Raw genomic sequence first — 13277 nt, forward strand, 5'->3', positions numbered from 1 at the left:
GAAAATTTTTTCACTCGGATAATTTATAGGATTACTTGAGAATGACTTAATCATTTCATATAAACGTATTATATAATATTGTCTCTAATTAAGAAATCTCAAGAATTCTCCGTAAAAATGCTAAAAAATATGATAAAGATAAAGGGATAAAGAAGATTGATCAAACCAAACAACTTTTATAACAAACAACACCAATACAAGATAAAAATTAATAGGAAAAGTTTGCCAAGTGTTGACCTTGAAGAGAAAACATTTACATTGTACAAGGCAAGACAAAACAATATGTACTTATTTTCTTTAAATACAATAATTCATCGTATTGATCGAATATATTGATTGATTTTTAAATCTTATGAACATTAATGTTTTAAAAGATAATATAAAATAAAAAACTTTTATTTATTGTTATTTTCTTCATGTGATAAGTAGATTGTATTCACATATAAAAGAAAATAAATAATAATAAATATGATTAAAACAAAATGAAATATAATAAGGTTAAAAAACATTCACCCATAAATAATATTTACTCATAAAACTAATAATTTATAAAAGGATCAATAAATTAGTTTACTTTTGAAAAAAAGCAGACTTTATTGAACTAACAAGTAGTTAGTATGGTTGGTGATACTTAACTTTATACATTCATTTAGTAAACTTTAACACACCTTTTTATGTTTTACCAAAAAAGTCTGTACTATTCTTACACCCAATTTTCAAATACTAGGGTTTACTACAATTGCATCATTTTCGTACTTTTCAATCATCCAAAATAGATTACTGTTCTATAAACCAATTTACACGCAAGTAAATCAATTATTGATTTATTATTAACTAAATTTATTAATGTTGACCTATAAATTTTCAGTTGAACATTTCTTGTCTTACTTTTTTTTTTATTAAAAAAGTGTTAAATAAATAACAAGAACATGGTAAATTTAATCTATTAACATAATTATATAAAAAAATAGTTTGATAATGTCATTTTAATACTTTTTTTTAACGTATCTCATTTTAATATTTGAAATAAATACTCATTCAAACACTATTATCGAAGTTTGGTTTGCATGGATGAATGGGCCATTCCCATGACTGAAAAGCTATCCTTGGAGTGTGACAGTTTCTTCTTGCGTCTCAATAATTTAAAGGGTGTTACTCCCTCCACCCCCACCCGTCTCTTCCTCCACCTCTCCAATTTTCTAAAATGCCAATTATATCCATGACAATTATATCCTCAAAAGTTAAAATTTTTTATTTTTATTATTTTAATATTTTAATTTATTTAAAACTTCTGATTTACTTCCCTCTGCACCTCTTCCTCTCTTCCATTTTCGTTTACCTTTCTCTCTTCCGTTAAGCTTCTTCTCCACCTATAACAAATTCATATTTTAACAAATTCATATTTTAACAAAATTATTACGTTTAAAAACTAACCATATATAACATTTAAAATTATAAATTTAAATATAAATTACTGTAAATAAAATAAACAAATAAAATAAAAACGAAACGTAAAAGGAACACTGCCTCTGGACGGATGACATCCTTCAACGGATGTCAACATCCGTTGAAGGCAAAGCGGATGTCGACATCCGTTTTGCCTTCAACGGATGTTGACATCCGTTTTGCCTTAAACGGATGTTGACATCCGTTGAAGGATGTCATTCGTCCATAGGCAGTGTTCCTTTTACGTTTCGTTTTTATTTTATTACGTTTTGCGGCTCATGTAGGCTTGGATATTAAAAGGATTATTGGAAGTATGGGAAGGATTTAGGGTTTAGGATTATTGGAAGGATTATGACTACGTACCTGGAGAGGAACCACGACAAGGACACTACACCATAAACGCACTGCACCACGTACTGCACCGAGAACAAGAAGAAGATTGTTTGATAATTCTTTTCACGATCACCAAGCTTTGTAGAAAAATATTTTACTCATACAAGAAACTACGTAGGTTATCAGTGAAATATGTTATAAATGAATAAAATTAAAAAACAACAATTTTAAAAATAAAATTTTACTGAGGGGCAAAATAGTAAAGGAAAGGTGGAGGAAGGGGCAAAATAGTAAAGGGGAGGTGGAGGAAGAGATGTGTGGGGGTGGAGGGAGCAACACCCTAATTTAAAATGTTTTAATTTTATTTTTTTTGGAATACATAATTCGGGGATTCCAAAATGCATAAATATCAAATGTAAAAGTTATATTTTAAATTGTAATTTTTGGAACACAAAATAAAAAATACATTTTAAAGAAAGAAGAAGGAGGAGAGGGTTGCACTATCAAAAAAGGAAGATGATGGAGGAAGAAGATAAGGACATAAATGTCTTTTCACATGACATATGGGTACAGAAAGAAATGTATGGAGGGGCAGAAAGATTTTGCCTCGGAATTTTTTGTTTTTGGAGGAACGTTAATTTGGGTCTGAGGCCCATGCAAAATCGCGCGTGCATCTACCTCCTCTGGTAAAAGAGGCTATTGCATCTTCCCTCCATTCACGCTATGCGTCAATCCATCTCCAATCCTCTTCTCGCTCCCTAATCACATTCCATAATTTCACATTTCCACTTCCGATCTCCGATTCCACCTCGCCACCGCCACAACGCCGGCGGCGCTCCCGACGTCGTCGCTTCCACCATTCGCCGTCGTACCCGACCCTCCTTCGATCAGTGGCCGTTTCTGACACCCCACACGCGTCCTGGCAAATGCAGCTCCCCGAACGAATCGCGAACCCTGGAACGGGTGGGATACAACGTGATGTGAAGAGATTAAGGTTGTTGGCACTTCGCGGGTGTTTTCACTATTTTTAATCATTATCAATTGCTGATTACTATTGTTGGTGTTAAATAATTTGATATTGTTGAGGAAAAGGGTTGGGGGAATTGGAAAATAGTGGTAGAGAGAGGAGAGTTGTGGAAGGTGATGGTATTGAAGGGAGAAGAACGATGACTGGGGTGTCATTGGGTGTGCGCACGGGGAGCTATGGTTCGCTGCAAAACGGCAACGTTTCTGTGGCCACGCTTGTGCGTAGACCTTCAAAGACGCTCCTCTACAACCCCAGAGAGAAAGAGAGGGGTTTCTTTTTTATTTGCCGGCGCCTTGGGCGAGTCAGGGTCGCAATGCTCTTCATGTTTGCCCTTGGCCTTTGTGTTTTCCTTTTTGGCTGTTTCACTGTTTACAGAGGTTAGTTACTTCCTCTTCATATTTTATGTTTTCGTTTTCACCTTATCAATGCCTCCTAGATATATTCCCACCATTTCCCTTTCTGTCTTCTGATCATTTTTAAATTCACTGATGTTATAATTCTAAGTTTATTTCATTATATATTCACACTAATCTAATTATTTTTAATTATTATTTTATATATTATGTAAGTAACAAGTAAGAATAAAACTAAAGAAGAGTGTAATAAAAATTTTGGTAAAACTTTTATAACCAATTAAACATCTCAATGGTTAGTAGTTATTTAGGGTATGTTTAGGATAATCATTTGTTGCTTGAAATACATCTTCTAGAGTTACTGCTACAAACAATTTTTCTTAAGAATAGAAAATAATATTTTGTCAAATTTCATACCAACAGAATACATATCACTATGTTTCATAATTAAATTTAAATTAAGAAAATATAAAAGTAGAAGTTATTTAGAATTTTTTTGCATATTTTTATTAATATAAAATCTACTGTAAATCAATTAATGATGGTATGCACAATGAAGATTACGAATAATATTTTTTAATGTAGAAAACCATTCATAAGAATTGTTTCGATGGGAGATCCTTTATTGATTTATTGCTTTCCTGTGAGAAAACACAGTAAATCGAATAAGTTACAAAAATCAATGATTAAATCGTTTGAAACTGCACATGTTTATGATAGAGGTCAATTACAGAATTTGTTTTTCAATTTACAAGGATAATTAATGACACTTCGAAAATTGGATGAAACCATTATTGTTCTAGAAAGTATGGTAATTTTTCCTGAATCCTTATTCACTCTGGATTGAAATGGCTTGTATATACTCTTTGTCGAGTTGTTGGAATTCTTGGCATCATTTCAAGATATAATTATGTAGGATTTATGGCAATGACATTTCTACGAAATATTCGAACCATTAATTAATATTTAGGACAAACTCATATTACTGACATTTACTAGAATTCTCAACTGCAAAGTTAAATTCCAATTTTGATTGGAAAGTATCACTGACAGCAGCACTTATTTATCTACTGTCCTACTTTATTTGAGTAAATTTAAGAATAGGTTTGGCTGAATTTTAATTCTCCTAGGAATATTATTTAAAATTCAAAACAATTTATAATAGAAAGCAAGAGTAGAATTTTACTTACGGTCCATAATGGTCTTGTTTAAAGTGTAGTTATTGTAGAAGGATGAGTAAGTTCTGATCGGTTAGATAATAACCTTTTTATGCTTCACTATGGAAGTAAACGTGAAGGGAAATACCACATATATACTTTTAGGACGTGATCAATACTCATGGGGTGTTTGTTGTGAGGTATAATATTGCATCTCCTAGAATCACATTTCTAAGAATATTATGAATTGTGATAATTTTCCTAAAAGCATTTTAAGACAATGATTGGATACGTTTTAACATTCCTAGAATTATTTTCAAAATTTTGAAATATAAGAATAAAAATGAAGAATGTAAATGGAAATAATTAGATTAGAAAATAAATTCCCAGATTTCTTCGGGAATATAACTTTCTCACTAAAAGTGAATCTAAACAAAGTGTGGGTACTTTCTCAAACATGATAAATACATAGGAATAATTTTTTGAAAATCATTACAAACATGAAAATTGTTCATTCCTCATGCAAAAAAGAAAAATCTTTATTCCTTGAAACAAACACAGTAGCAGGAATAATTTTTCAAAGCTAATGAAAAACGGAAATATTCCTTTCCCAAATTCACATTTTTGGGAATACATTTTTAAACCTTGAAACACACTTTGCTTTGCATCTGTGTAATATACTCATTCCATCCTAAAATCACTACAGTATAAGTTTCTTTCACACATTAAAAGATTGTTACTTCTTGAAACTCTTCCAGTAAAACAGTCCTAAAGTGGCTTCAATTTAAAGAAAATTAAAATATATTAAATTTAAATTATTGTTTTATTTTTAAATATTTTAGTTAGATAAGATAATTCAAATTAATTAATTTTTTATTTTTCTGTTTGGATAGTTTTTGAATTATCACTAAATTCAGAAGGTTTATCTTAATATAAACAATACTTAATAATTCAAAATATAACTAAAGTGGGTCAAAAAATTTTAATTGACGTTGATTTTTTTTTAATGTCATCTTTGATGTTATTTTTAATTGATATTATATATAATCATTTTGACTAACTTGGATTGAGATTAGTCTCTTATGATATTCGTTAGGTTCTTTCATCAACCTTTCTATTGTAGGTTGGAAATCTCCCGAAGTGATAATTACTAAAAATAACTAACATTAGTGAAATAAATTGAAAAACAGTTGTTATAAACATGGGCCAACAAATACCCACAACAAACACTAACTAAAAAAAACTGGCTAACACCCTTTGAAAAATAAAACCCTGACTTACCTCTACTATGAAATATCTCTAGCCTAAACGAAAAATTAATTCCAAAAATGTTAATAATAAAATAACTCCATCAATGATGATTAAACATCCTTGACTTTATATTAGTTGAAAAATAGTATCTTTGACATTGTTGAAAAATAAATAGTATGCTAATGTTAGTTGGGAAAACCTTGAGTAGCAACAATTAGTGGTGAGTTTTTCGTGGAGAGAATTTACTTGGAAGTTATAATACTAATGAGACGTGAACTCCACTCATATAAGAGATTAACATCATCTCCAACCAAAATTTTAAGACAATAGATTTATAGGTCTTTTATCTTATAAGACATTCAACTTTTTCATTTTTATTTAATGTGAGACTTAAACTTATATTTAGATTTCTAATAATCTTTACCATAAGGGTGAGTCCCTTCTACATTAGTATACTTTCCTTTTGAGTGCAAACATTCTTAACAATGAGTACTTTAATGGTGACCTTCTTATATTGTCATTATACCACAATGGGACACAATTTCCTAAAACCTTTATCCTCAGTGGTTCACAAGACAAACTATTGCTTTGATACCAATGAGTCTTTCAAGTGGAGAATTCACCAAGGAGATACAATTCCAATGAGACATGAGCCCAACAAAAAACCTTAAGGGAATAGGTTTCTACCAATCTTTCCTTCAAGGATGAGTTCCTTCTGTGTTGGTATTCCCTTTTGAACACAAACATTCCTAACTATGAGGACCTCAATGGTTACCTTCTTATATCGCCGTTATACCACAATGAGACACGTTTGTCTGAAACCCTTGTCTTCGTCTAAACTGGTCACCATCTTTTGAGTGGAGAATTCCGCAGAAGATACAAACACCAATTAGACACAGGTCTAATCCATAGAAATTGATATTACCTCCAACCCAAAAAACTTTAAGACAATAGATACATAAGTTTTCTACCTTATAAGACACTTAACTTTAATGTGAGACTTAAATTCACATTTGGATTCCAATAAAAAGTACCATTGACTTGTATTGGCCGTACAATATCTTTGATCTACATTGTCATCAATTAAAAAAGAAAAGAAGTGTGGTTGTGTTAGGTCTCTTTGTTGGAAGTCCCACATCGACTAAAGATAAAGCCAAATTATAATATATAAGTGAGGTGCAAACCTCACCTTACAAGCCGGTTTTATGGGGTTGAGTTAGGCTTAAAACCCACTTTCTATTATGGTATCAGAGCCATGGTTAGAGCCTATCCTAGCAAGTTCTATGTGGACATTCTATTCTTCTATTTCACCCGCTATCGGGCCGTTATTGGACCACCCAATTTCTACTATCACGCACGAGATGTCTATACCTCGGCGTGAAGGGGGTGTGTTGGAAGTCCCACATCGACTAGAGATAAGGCCAAAATATAATATATAAGTGAGGTGCAAACCTTATCTTACAAGCCGGTTTTATGGGGTTGAGTTAGGCTTAAAACCCACTTTCTAATATTCTTGGTATCAAGTAACCTAGATACTATCTTAGAGTCAATAATCACAACAAGTTTATGAATTCTCACAAGGGAAAAACAGTTTTATTGAATGGGAAACAGTGAAAGCAATCAACAACAGTCAAGGGAAAAACTTTCCCTTACACAGGACAGATCCCAAAGAAACTACTGCTAACTGCTATAAAACTCCTCCTAACTCCTCCAACCTCCACTTACTAACTGTTCTTTCTATTTTTTTCTGACATAAACCTTCCAAGACCTATCAGGTTGACATCAATAGAAAAACGGTAATGTTAACTAAAACAATTCTAACTTATATTGATTGAAAAATAATATTAATCTACATATTAATAAAAATAAATCTAAGAATATTGGTAAAAAAATTAATTAAAATTGATTCTGATCTAAAATTGTCAACAACAATAAAAAAAAATGTCAAGCTGACAAGGACTTAACCTTAAACAAACCGACAAATTTCTTGTCTTAATTAAGTTGATGATGATGTCCCAATGTGAGGAGTCAAAATGTCACGGCTGAAGCCGATTCGAGAAGATTGTACGAAGAAAGGAAACATAATTTTGAAAAAAAGATAATTTTAAAATTTTTAAAATTTACTTTAATGTGAAATTTGAAAATTTATAATTTCAAATAATCAAATTAATCTGAATTTCTAGAATTTCAATTTTTTAAAACTGTTCCATCTAAACAACATTTTTTATCACACGATATTTTAACTTTCTCTAAAACGAAATTACTGAATTAGAATTTTTTATCCAATCACACCATTACTCTTCCTATAAATGCATTACTTTTATTGAAATGGAGAAAATAATTAAATTTAGGAGAAATTAGAAAAAAAAATAATGCTTCAAAGGTGAGCACACAATCTATTTTGGAACTTTTTAGAAGGCTAAATGTGCCGGTCGTTGTAGGATGGAGGAAGTAATAAGGCGGTGTACCATAAAATTTCGTTTGCTATCTCAATGATATTTTGTGTTAAGAAGGAGATTTTAAGCTAATTTTACCTCACAAACCAGTTTATAAGATGAGATTTATATACTCTAAATTGATCTTATTTCTAGTTAATGTAGAGCTTTTAATACATCTATCTCTTTACACCAAAGTATATATATTTTGGGTACAGGACTATACATTAATAAGTGGTTTGATAGCGGTCCGATAACAGGTAGAATGATGTGTCCAACACAAATTTCGTTAGGATAAACTCTAACTCATTTTTATAGCATGTTAAGAAGGAGATTTTAAATTTAATTCTCCAAAAACTAGCTTGTAAAGTGAGTTTATATCTACATATATATTTTAAATTGGTCTTATCTTTAATTGATGTGCAATTTTCAACACTCTGCATCTTATAAATTTTTAAGATCAATAAGTGATAGTATAATGTGTTTTAGTTTTGATCTTTCTGGAATTGTTAGTTCATGTCTTGTTGTTCAATTGTTTTTCTTTTCTTTCTAAAGTTGAAGTTATATTGGTTAGGAGTTAAGACACCATTTGAGATATAGTGATTTGATTTAGGACTTCCCATGGTTTTATGCCTGTTTATCTTCATAAGGTTCGATTATGATTTAAAATATGTATGTTTACAATGTATTTTGGTGTTGTGATGAACTAGGTGGAAGCATCACGAGTGAAATTGAAGATACGAGATCTTATGCCGTTACTAGGTATGGAATTTTAAGACCTAGAGGAGTTGTAGAAGATAAGTCCCAGGATAGTAATTCTTCTAGAGTGTTCTCATCGACAAGTAGATATAGAAGCACATCAAGGCCACCTTCTGCTCCTTCTTCATTGTCCTTGTCCAAGTCTAAAGGCAAAAGGGCAAAATTCCCTACTTGGAGACATCGTTGTGACCATTTTGCATTTCCGCCTCCACCAGTTGATAGAAGACGAACTGGACCACGCCGTAAGTCTTGTTTTTCCATTTGGCCTATTTTCATTTCTTAACTCAAATTATTAACCCGAATATGAGCAATAACATCTTATTTTCACGTACACACACTGCATATTTAGTTATTGTCCCTCTAGAATTCGTGTAATCGGGTTTGCTCTCTTCATTTTCAGCATGCCCTGTGTGTTATATTCCAGTGAAGCAAGCTATAGCTAGTATGCCAAGTTCCCCATCAAAATCTCCTATACTTCGTAGTTTGACATATGTGCATGATGAAAATTCAATTAATAGTGACCGACATGGTGGCTCTGATTTTGGTGGATACCCTTCTCTGGAAGAAAGGAATGCTGCTTTTGATATAAAAGAGACCATGACAGTGCACTGCGGGTTAGTTCTTTTTTGTTATTTATATTTAATTTTCTCCCAGTCTGGAGATTAATATTCCTTGAAGAATTTTTAGAAGTCACCCCCACATTAGTATCAGTGTTTTGTTTACTACATGTATTTTTATTCCTTTTCCTGCATTGGCATAAACTCTTATCAGATTTGTCAAAGGAAGCAGACCTGGTCGTGGGACTGGATTTGATTTTGACGAGGCTGATCTCTTAGAGTTGGATAAGTACCATGATGTCATTGTTGCATCTGCCATATTCGGTATGGCTTATGGCTAATCTCCTACAGATATGCATCTTTTTGTTTGTTTTCTTCTTCACATGGTTCCTTCTATCTATGCCAGGAAACTATGATGTTATACAGCAGCCCAGGAACATCAGTTCAGAAGCAAAGAGAAACATTCCTTTCTATATGTTCATTGATGAAGAAACAGAAATGTTTATGAAGAATGCCAGCATTTTGAGTAGCAGCAGGAGAGTTGGATTATGGAGAATCATTGTCGTCCATAATATTCCTTACGCTGATTCTCGGCGTAACGGAAAGGTTGACAGCTTACTTTTTGCTTCTCACTATTTATTATAGTAAAATCTATTGTGCGCATTCTTGAAAGTTGTACAATTTTCAGCAGATATTCTATCATTTCTAGACACGGTCCCCCTTTTCAATTGCAGCTTTTGATTTCTGGCCTAACCTTGGCCTTTATTTTTGTTTATTTCCACTTTCTTCAACATTTCACCATGTTTTGTGATTGGGGAAATGATTTTACTAGTTCATACAGTATTAATAACACAATAAGAGTGTATAGAAGCGCAGAGTTGAAAGCAAAGAGTTGAGGCTTCTATTGAGGAATTGATTTTTTATGTATTTAAATATTATGTAGCATTTGATTTCATAATGTAGACTGTTTTGTACTAGAGTAATTATTGTTATGAATGCTTTAATTTAATATAAACTTGTTTGGAAAGCTGAGAAGGGAAGGAAAAGGAATTGGTTAAAAAATATTGTGAGAAGGAATTCTGAATTATTGCTTTATTACGAAGGACTCACAAAATAATTAGATATATATTCTACTGAAGTTGAATAAGATCTTTTTATACATTCCCCTTTCTGAAACTTTATGTGATCTCACGATGCCGCAAAACTTATTACAGGTTCCAAAACTTCTTTTACACAGGATCTTCCCTAATGCCCGATATTCTATATGGATTGACGGGAAGCTTGAGCTCGTCGTGGACCCATATCAGGTTATTGAGAGGTAAAGCAATCTCTGCTCTCTATTTTACTAAAAATTAATTTGGTTTTTATTTCTTTTGTATTTGGTGGGATACATTTTTATTTGCTATTATTTATTCTATTTACCGTCAGACTTGAGAATACACAATGACATTGTTTGCTTCCAATTATATTCTGATGAAAATATGTAGTTTTGTTTGTTCATTTAGTTGTAAATTGATTTTGATTTGACAAGTTTTGGATATTATAATAATAACCATATATTTAAAGGATTTACTTTTATTATTGGCTAAATGATTTTCAGCAGATTTACACGGTTTATTTATACTAGTGCATATCTTTTACCATTTGATGTGGTGCAGTCGGATTCTAGCAAGCTATGCTATCTATAATATATAGCAAAGAGAAATTTCAAGTAGTTCTCTTGGTATTTTCTAATTGAATATTTTGTTAAAGCTTATAAATAGCCAGCAATCCACATATCCAACTTTCTAAATTGAATCTTCTTATTACACTATACGGACTCTGGTCTCTCTGTTTAAGTAATGATATGATCAAATGACTCCTATTATCTTTACTTTTGCTGAACCACTGGTAACTTGAGCATCGTTAATTACTATCGTTAGGACAATTGCTAGGGAGTTAAAACATATAGTATTAAATGAAAAGTCATAGTATTTAATCTAATATCTTGGTCATTTGCCTTTATTTTATAGCACAACATATGAAGAGGATATATGCAACCATAAATTGTAAGTGTATATTTCTAATATCTTTAAGTATCATTGCCTTTCATATCCTTCAGGTTCTTGTGGCGCCCAAATGCTACTTTTGCGATTTCAAGACACTATAGACGCTTTGATGTATTTGTTGAAGCTGAGGCTAATAAAGCTGCTGGAAAATATGAAAATGCTTCCATTGATAACCAAATTCGATTTTATAAATTATACGATGGCTTAACTCATTATTCCAGAGACAAGCTTCCTATAACTAGTGGTAGGAATTTTTTTGATATATTCATGCCTGCATATGTAAAATGGCTTATGTGTTCACATCTGTGCCTGTGCTTGCATATAATAGTTCCTCCATCTTAAAAGTCTGAAGTATTGCTTATGGCTGAGTTTCTGCAGATGTTCCTGAAGGGTGTGTTATCATAAGAGAGCACATTCCAATTACAAATCTTTTTACTTGCTTATGGTTCAACGAAGTTGATCGCTTTACTTCCAGGGATCAATTAAGCTTTTCCACAGTAAGAGACAAAATAATGGCAAAAACTGGTTGGAGAATTAACATGTTTATGGATTGTGAAAGACGTAACTTTGTGATACAGGTTTGTATTTGCGTCTTGCCCTGCAGTTGTGTTTAGCTGTTAGAAAAAGCTTACTGGTTTATGAAGTCAACATGCATTTGCAAATGTTTGTGAAGGTCTTTTAGCATGTGCTTTATTTCCTCTTCAATGGTTTGGATTTTGATGTTGGTGGTTTGTGATGAATTCTACTAGACTTACCATAGAGACGTTTTGGAACACATGCCTCCACCAGCTGTTGTAATCCGGCGTCCTAGTCCAGCTGCTTATTATAACAAGTTTCAGATGAGGAATCATCCTAGACGTTGGAGAGGAGAAAGGAGATCAGGTCCAAAGCATCATCATAGAGTATTCAGCAATGTTTTGAACCACTTTTTGGTTTAGTGTTATCTTCTTCCACGAGGCTTTTTGTTTTCTTTTTATTAAGTGTAAATGCATGCATTCTTTGTTGCAAATTTATACTTCAAAGAGCTCACAACAATTTTGAAGCTGTTGCTTAATGAATTGTAAATATCTTTGAAAGATCTTTACCCCCTTTTTCCAAAAGGAAAAAGAAAAAAAAAGGGGGGGTTCTCAATAGTGCATTTTGCACACTTAATTATCACTAATTTTTTCTCTGCCCTACCGTTGCTATATAGTTGTAGTCTTTGTAGAATGTGTTTGGATCCGTGTTTCTGTTGGATGTTCGTAACAGTGCTTGAAAAATTACAGAAATAAAAGTTGCCCTGTGGAGAGAACAGTGTGTATGGTTAGATTTTCTTTTTACGAATAATTTTTGAAAGATTAGTTTTCTAGAAAAAGAAAATCTTCTCTAAAATGGGCTAAATGTTTGGGTTTTTCCCCCTGAAAATAAGTGAAACCGAAAATGGTTATACTGTATCAGTGAAAATCATGCCATGTTCGAGATTAGTATCTGATTTATTAAACATGGAAAATTCTATGTTAAGACAAAAAGTAATTGACTTTTAAGAAGAAACAATTCAAATGTATATCATTATTCAGAAAGATAAATGAAAAATTAGAATAAGTGACCACTGGCATTAATAAAAAGAGATTGCATGAAGGAATAAATAAGTGAAAAGATAGTCATTCACTGCCAAACCTGCGTGTGAAATCGCTTGTCTTGTCACTAACTTTTGAAAGAGATATAATTCTCTATTTTATTGTTCAAGTGTATTCCAACAACACTTGGCAATTTTCGTGTACTTTAAAACATCTGAACACCATTTCTTGTTCTTAAAAATCTCTTTAAACAAATCTTTATCATATTCCATATTTGGATTAGTCAAATTTTGACATTTTCAATATTCTTGAAACGTTGACAAACTTACAATTTTCGCATTTCCAGCCTACAATT

The 13277-nt window shown here is 32.0% G+C and overlaps 1 protein-coding gene across 1 annotated transcript; it reads left to right on the top strand.

The window, feature by feature from the left end:
- The first annotated feature begins 2473 nt into the window (after nucleotides 1-2473).
- Nucleotides 2474-12540, top strand: LOC124834661 (putative hexosyltransferase MUCI70). Its single transcript, XM_047309409.2, has 9 exons — nucleotides 2474-3183; nucleotides 8713-9003; nucleotides 9162-9375; nucleotides 9533-9642; nucleotides 9725-9924; nucleotides 10533-10636; nucleotides 11420-11610; nucleotides 11745-11944; nucleotides 12116-12540. Exons 1-9 carry the CDS (start codon nucleotides 2946-2948, stop codon nucleotides 12302-12304), a joined length of 1737 nt encoding a protein of 578 aa, XP_047165365.1. The 5' UTR covers nucleotides 2474-2945; the 3' UTR covers nucleotides 12305-12540.
- The last annotated feature ends 737 nt before the right edge of the window (nucleotides 12541-13277 follow it).

The sequence above is a fragment of the Vigna umbellata genome, chromosome 6 (assembly GCF_029865625.1).
Source record: "Vigna umbellata cultivar VRB3 chromosome 6, Vumbellata_1.0, whole genome shotgun sequence".
NCBI lineage: Eukaryota > Viridiplantae > Streptophyta > Magnoliopsida > Fabales > Fabaceae > Vigna > Vigna umbellata.

Bases quoted from the DNA above. Each gene is read 5' to 3' on its own strand.
- LOC124834661 (XM_047309409.2), top strand. From the start codon at position 2,946: ATGACTGGGGTGTCATTGGGTGTGCGCACGGGGAGCTATGGTTCGCTG. The intron at 3,184-8,712 runs GTTAGTTACTTC...GTGATGAACTAG, and splicing joins CTGTTTCACTGTTTACAGAG to GTGGAAGCATCACGAGTGAA. The intron at 11,611-11,744 runs GTAGGAATTTTT...GAGTTTCTGCAG, and splicing joins CAAGCTTCCTATAACTAGTG to ATGTTCCTGAAGGGTGTGTT.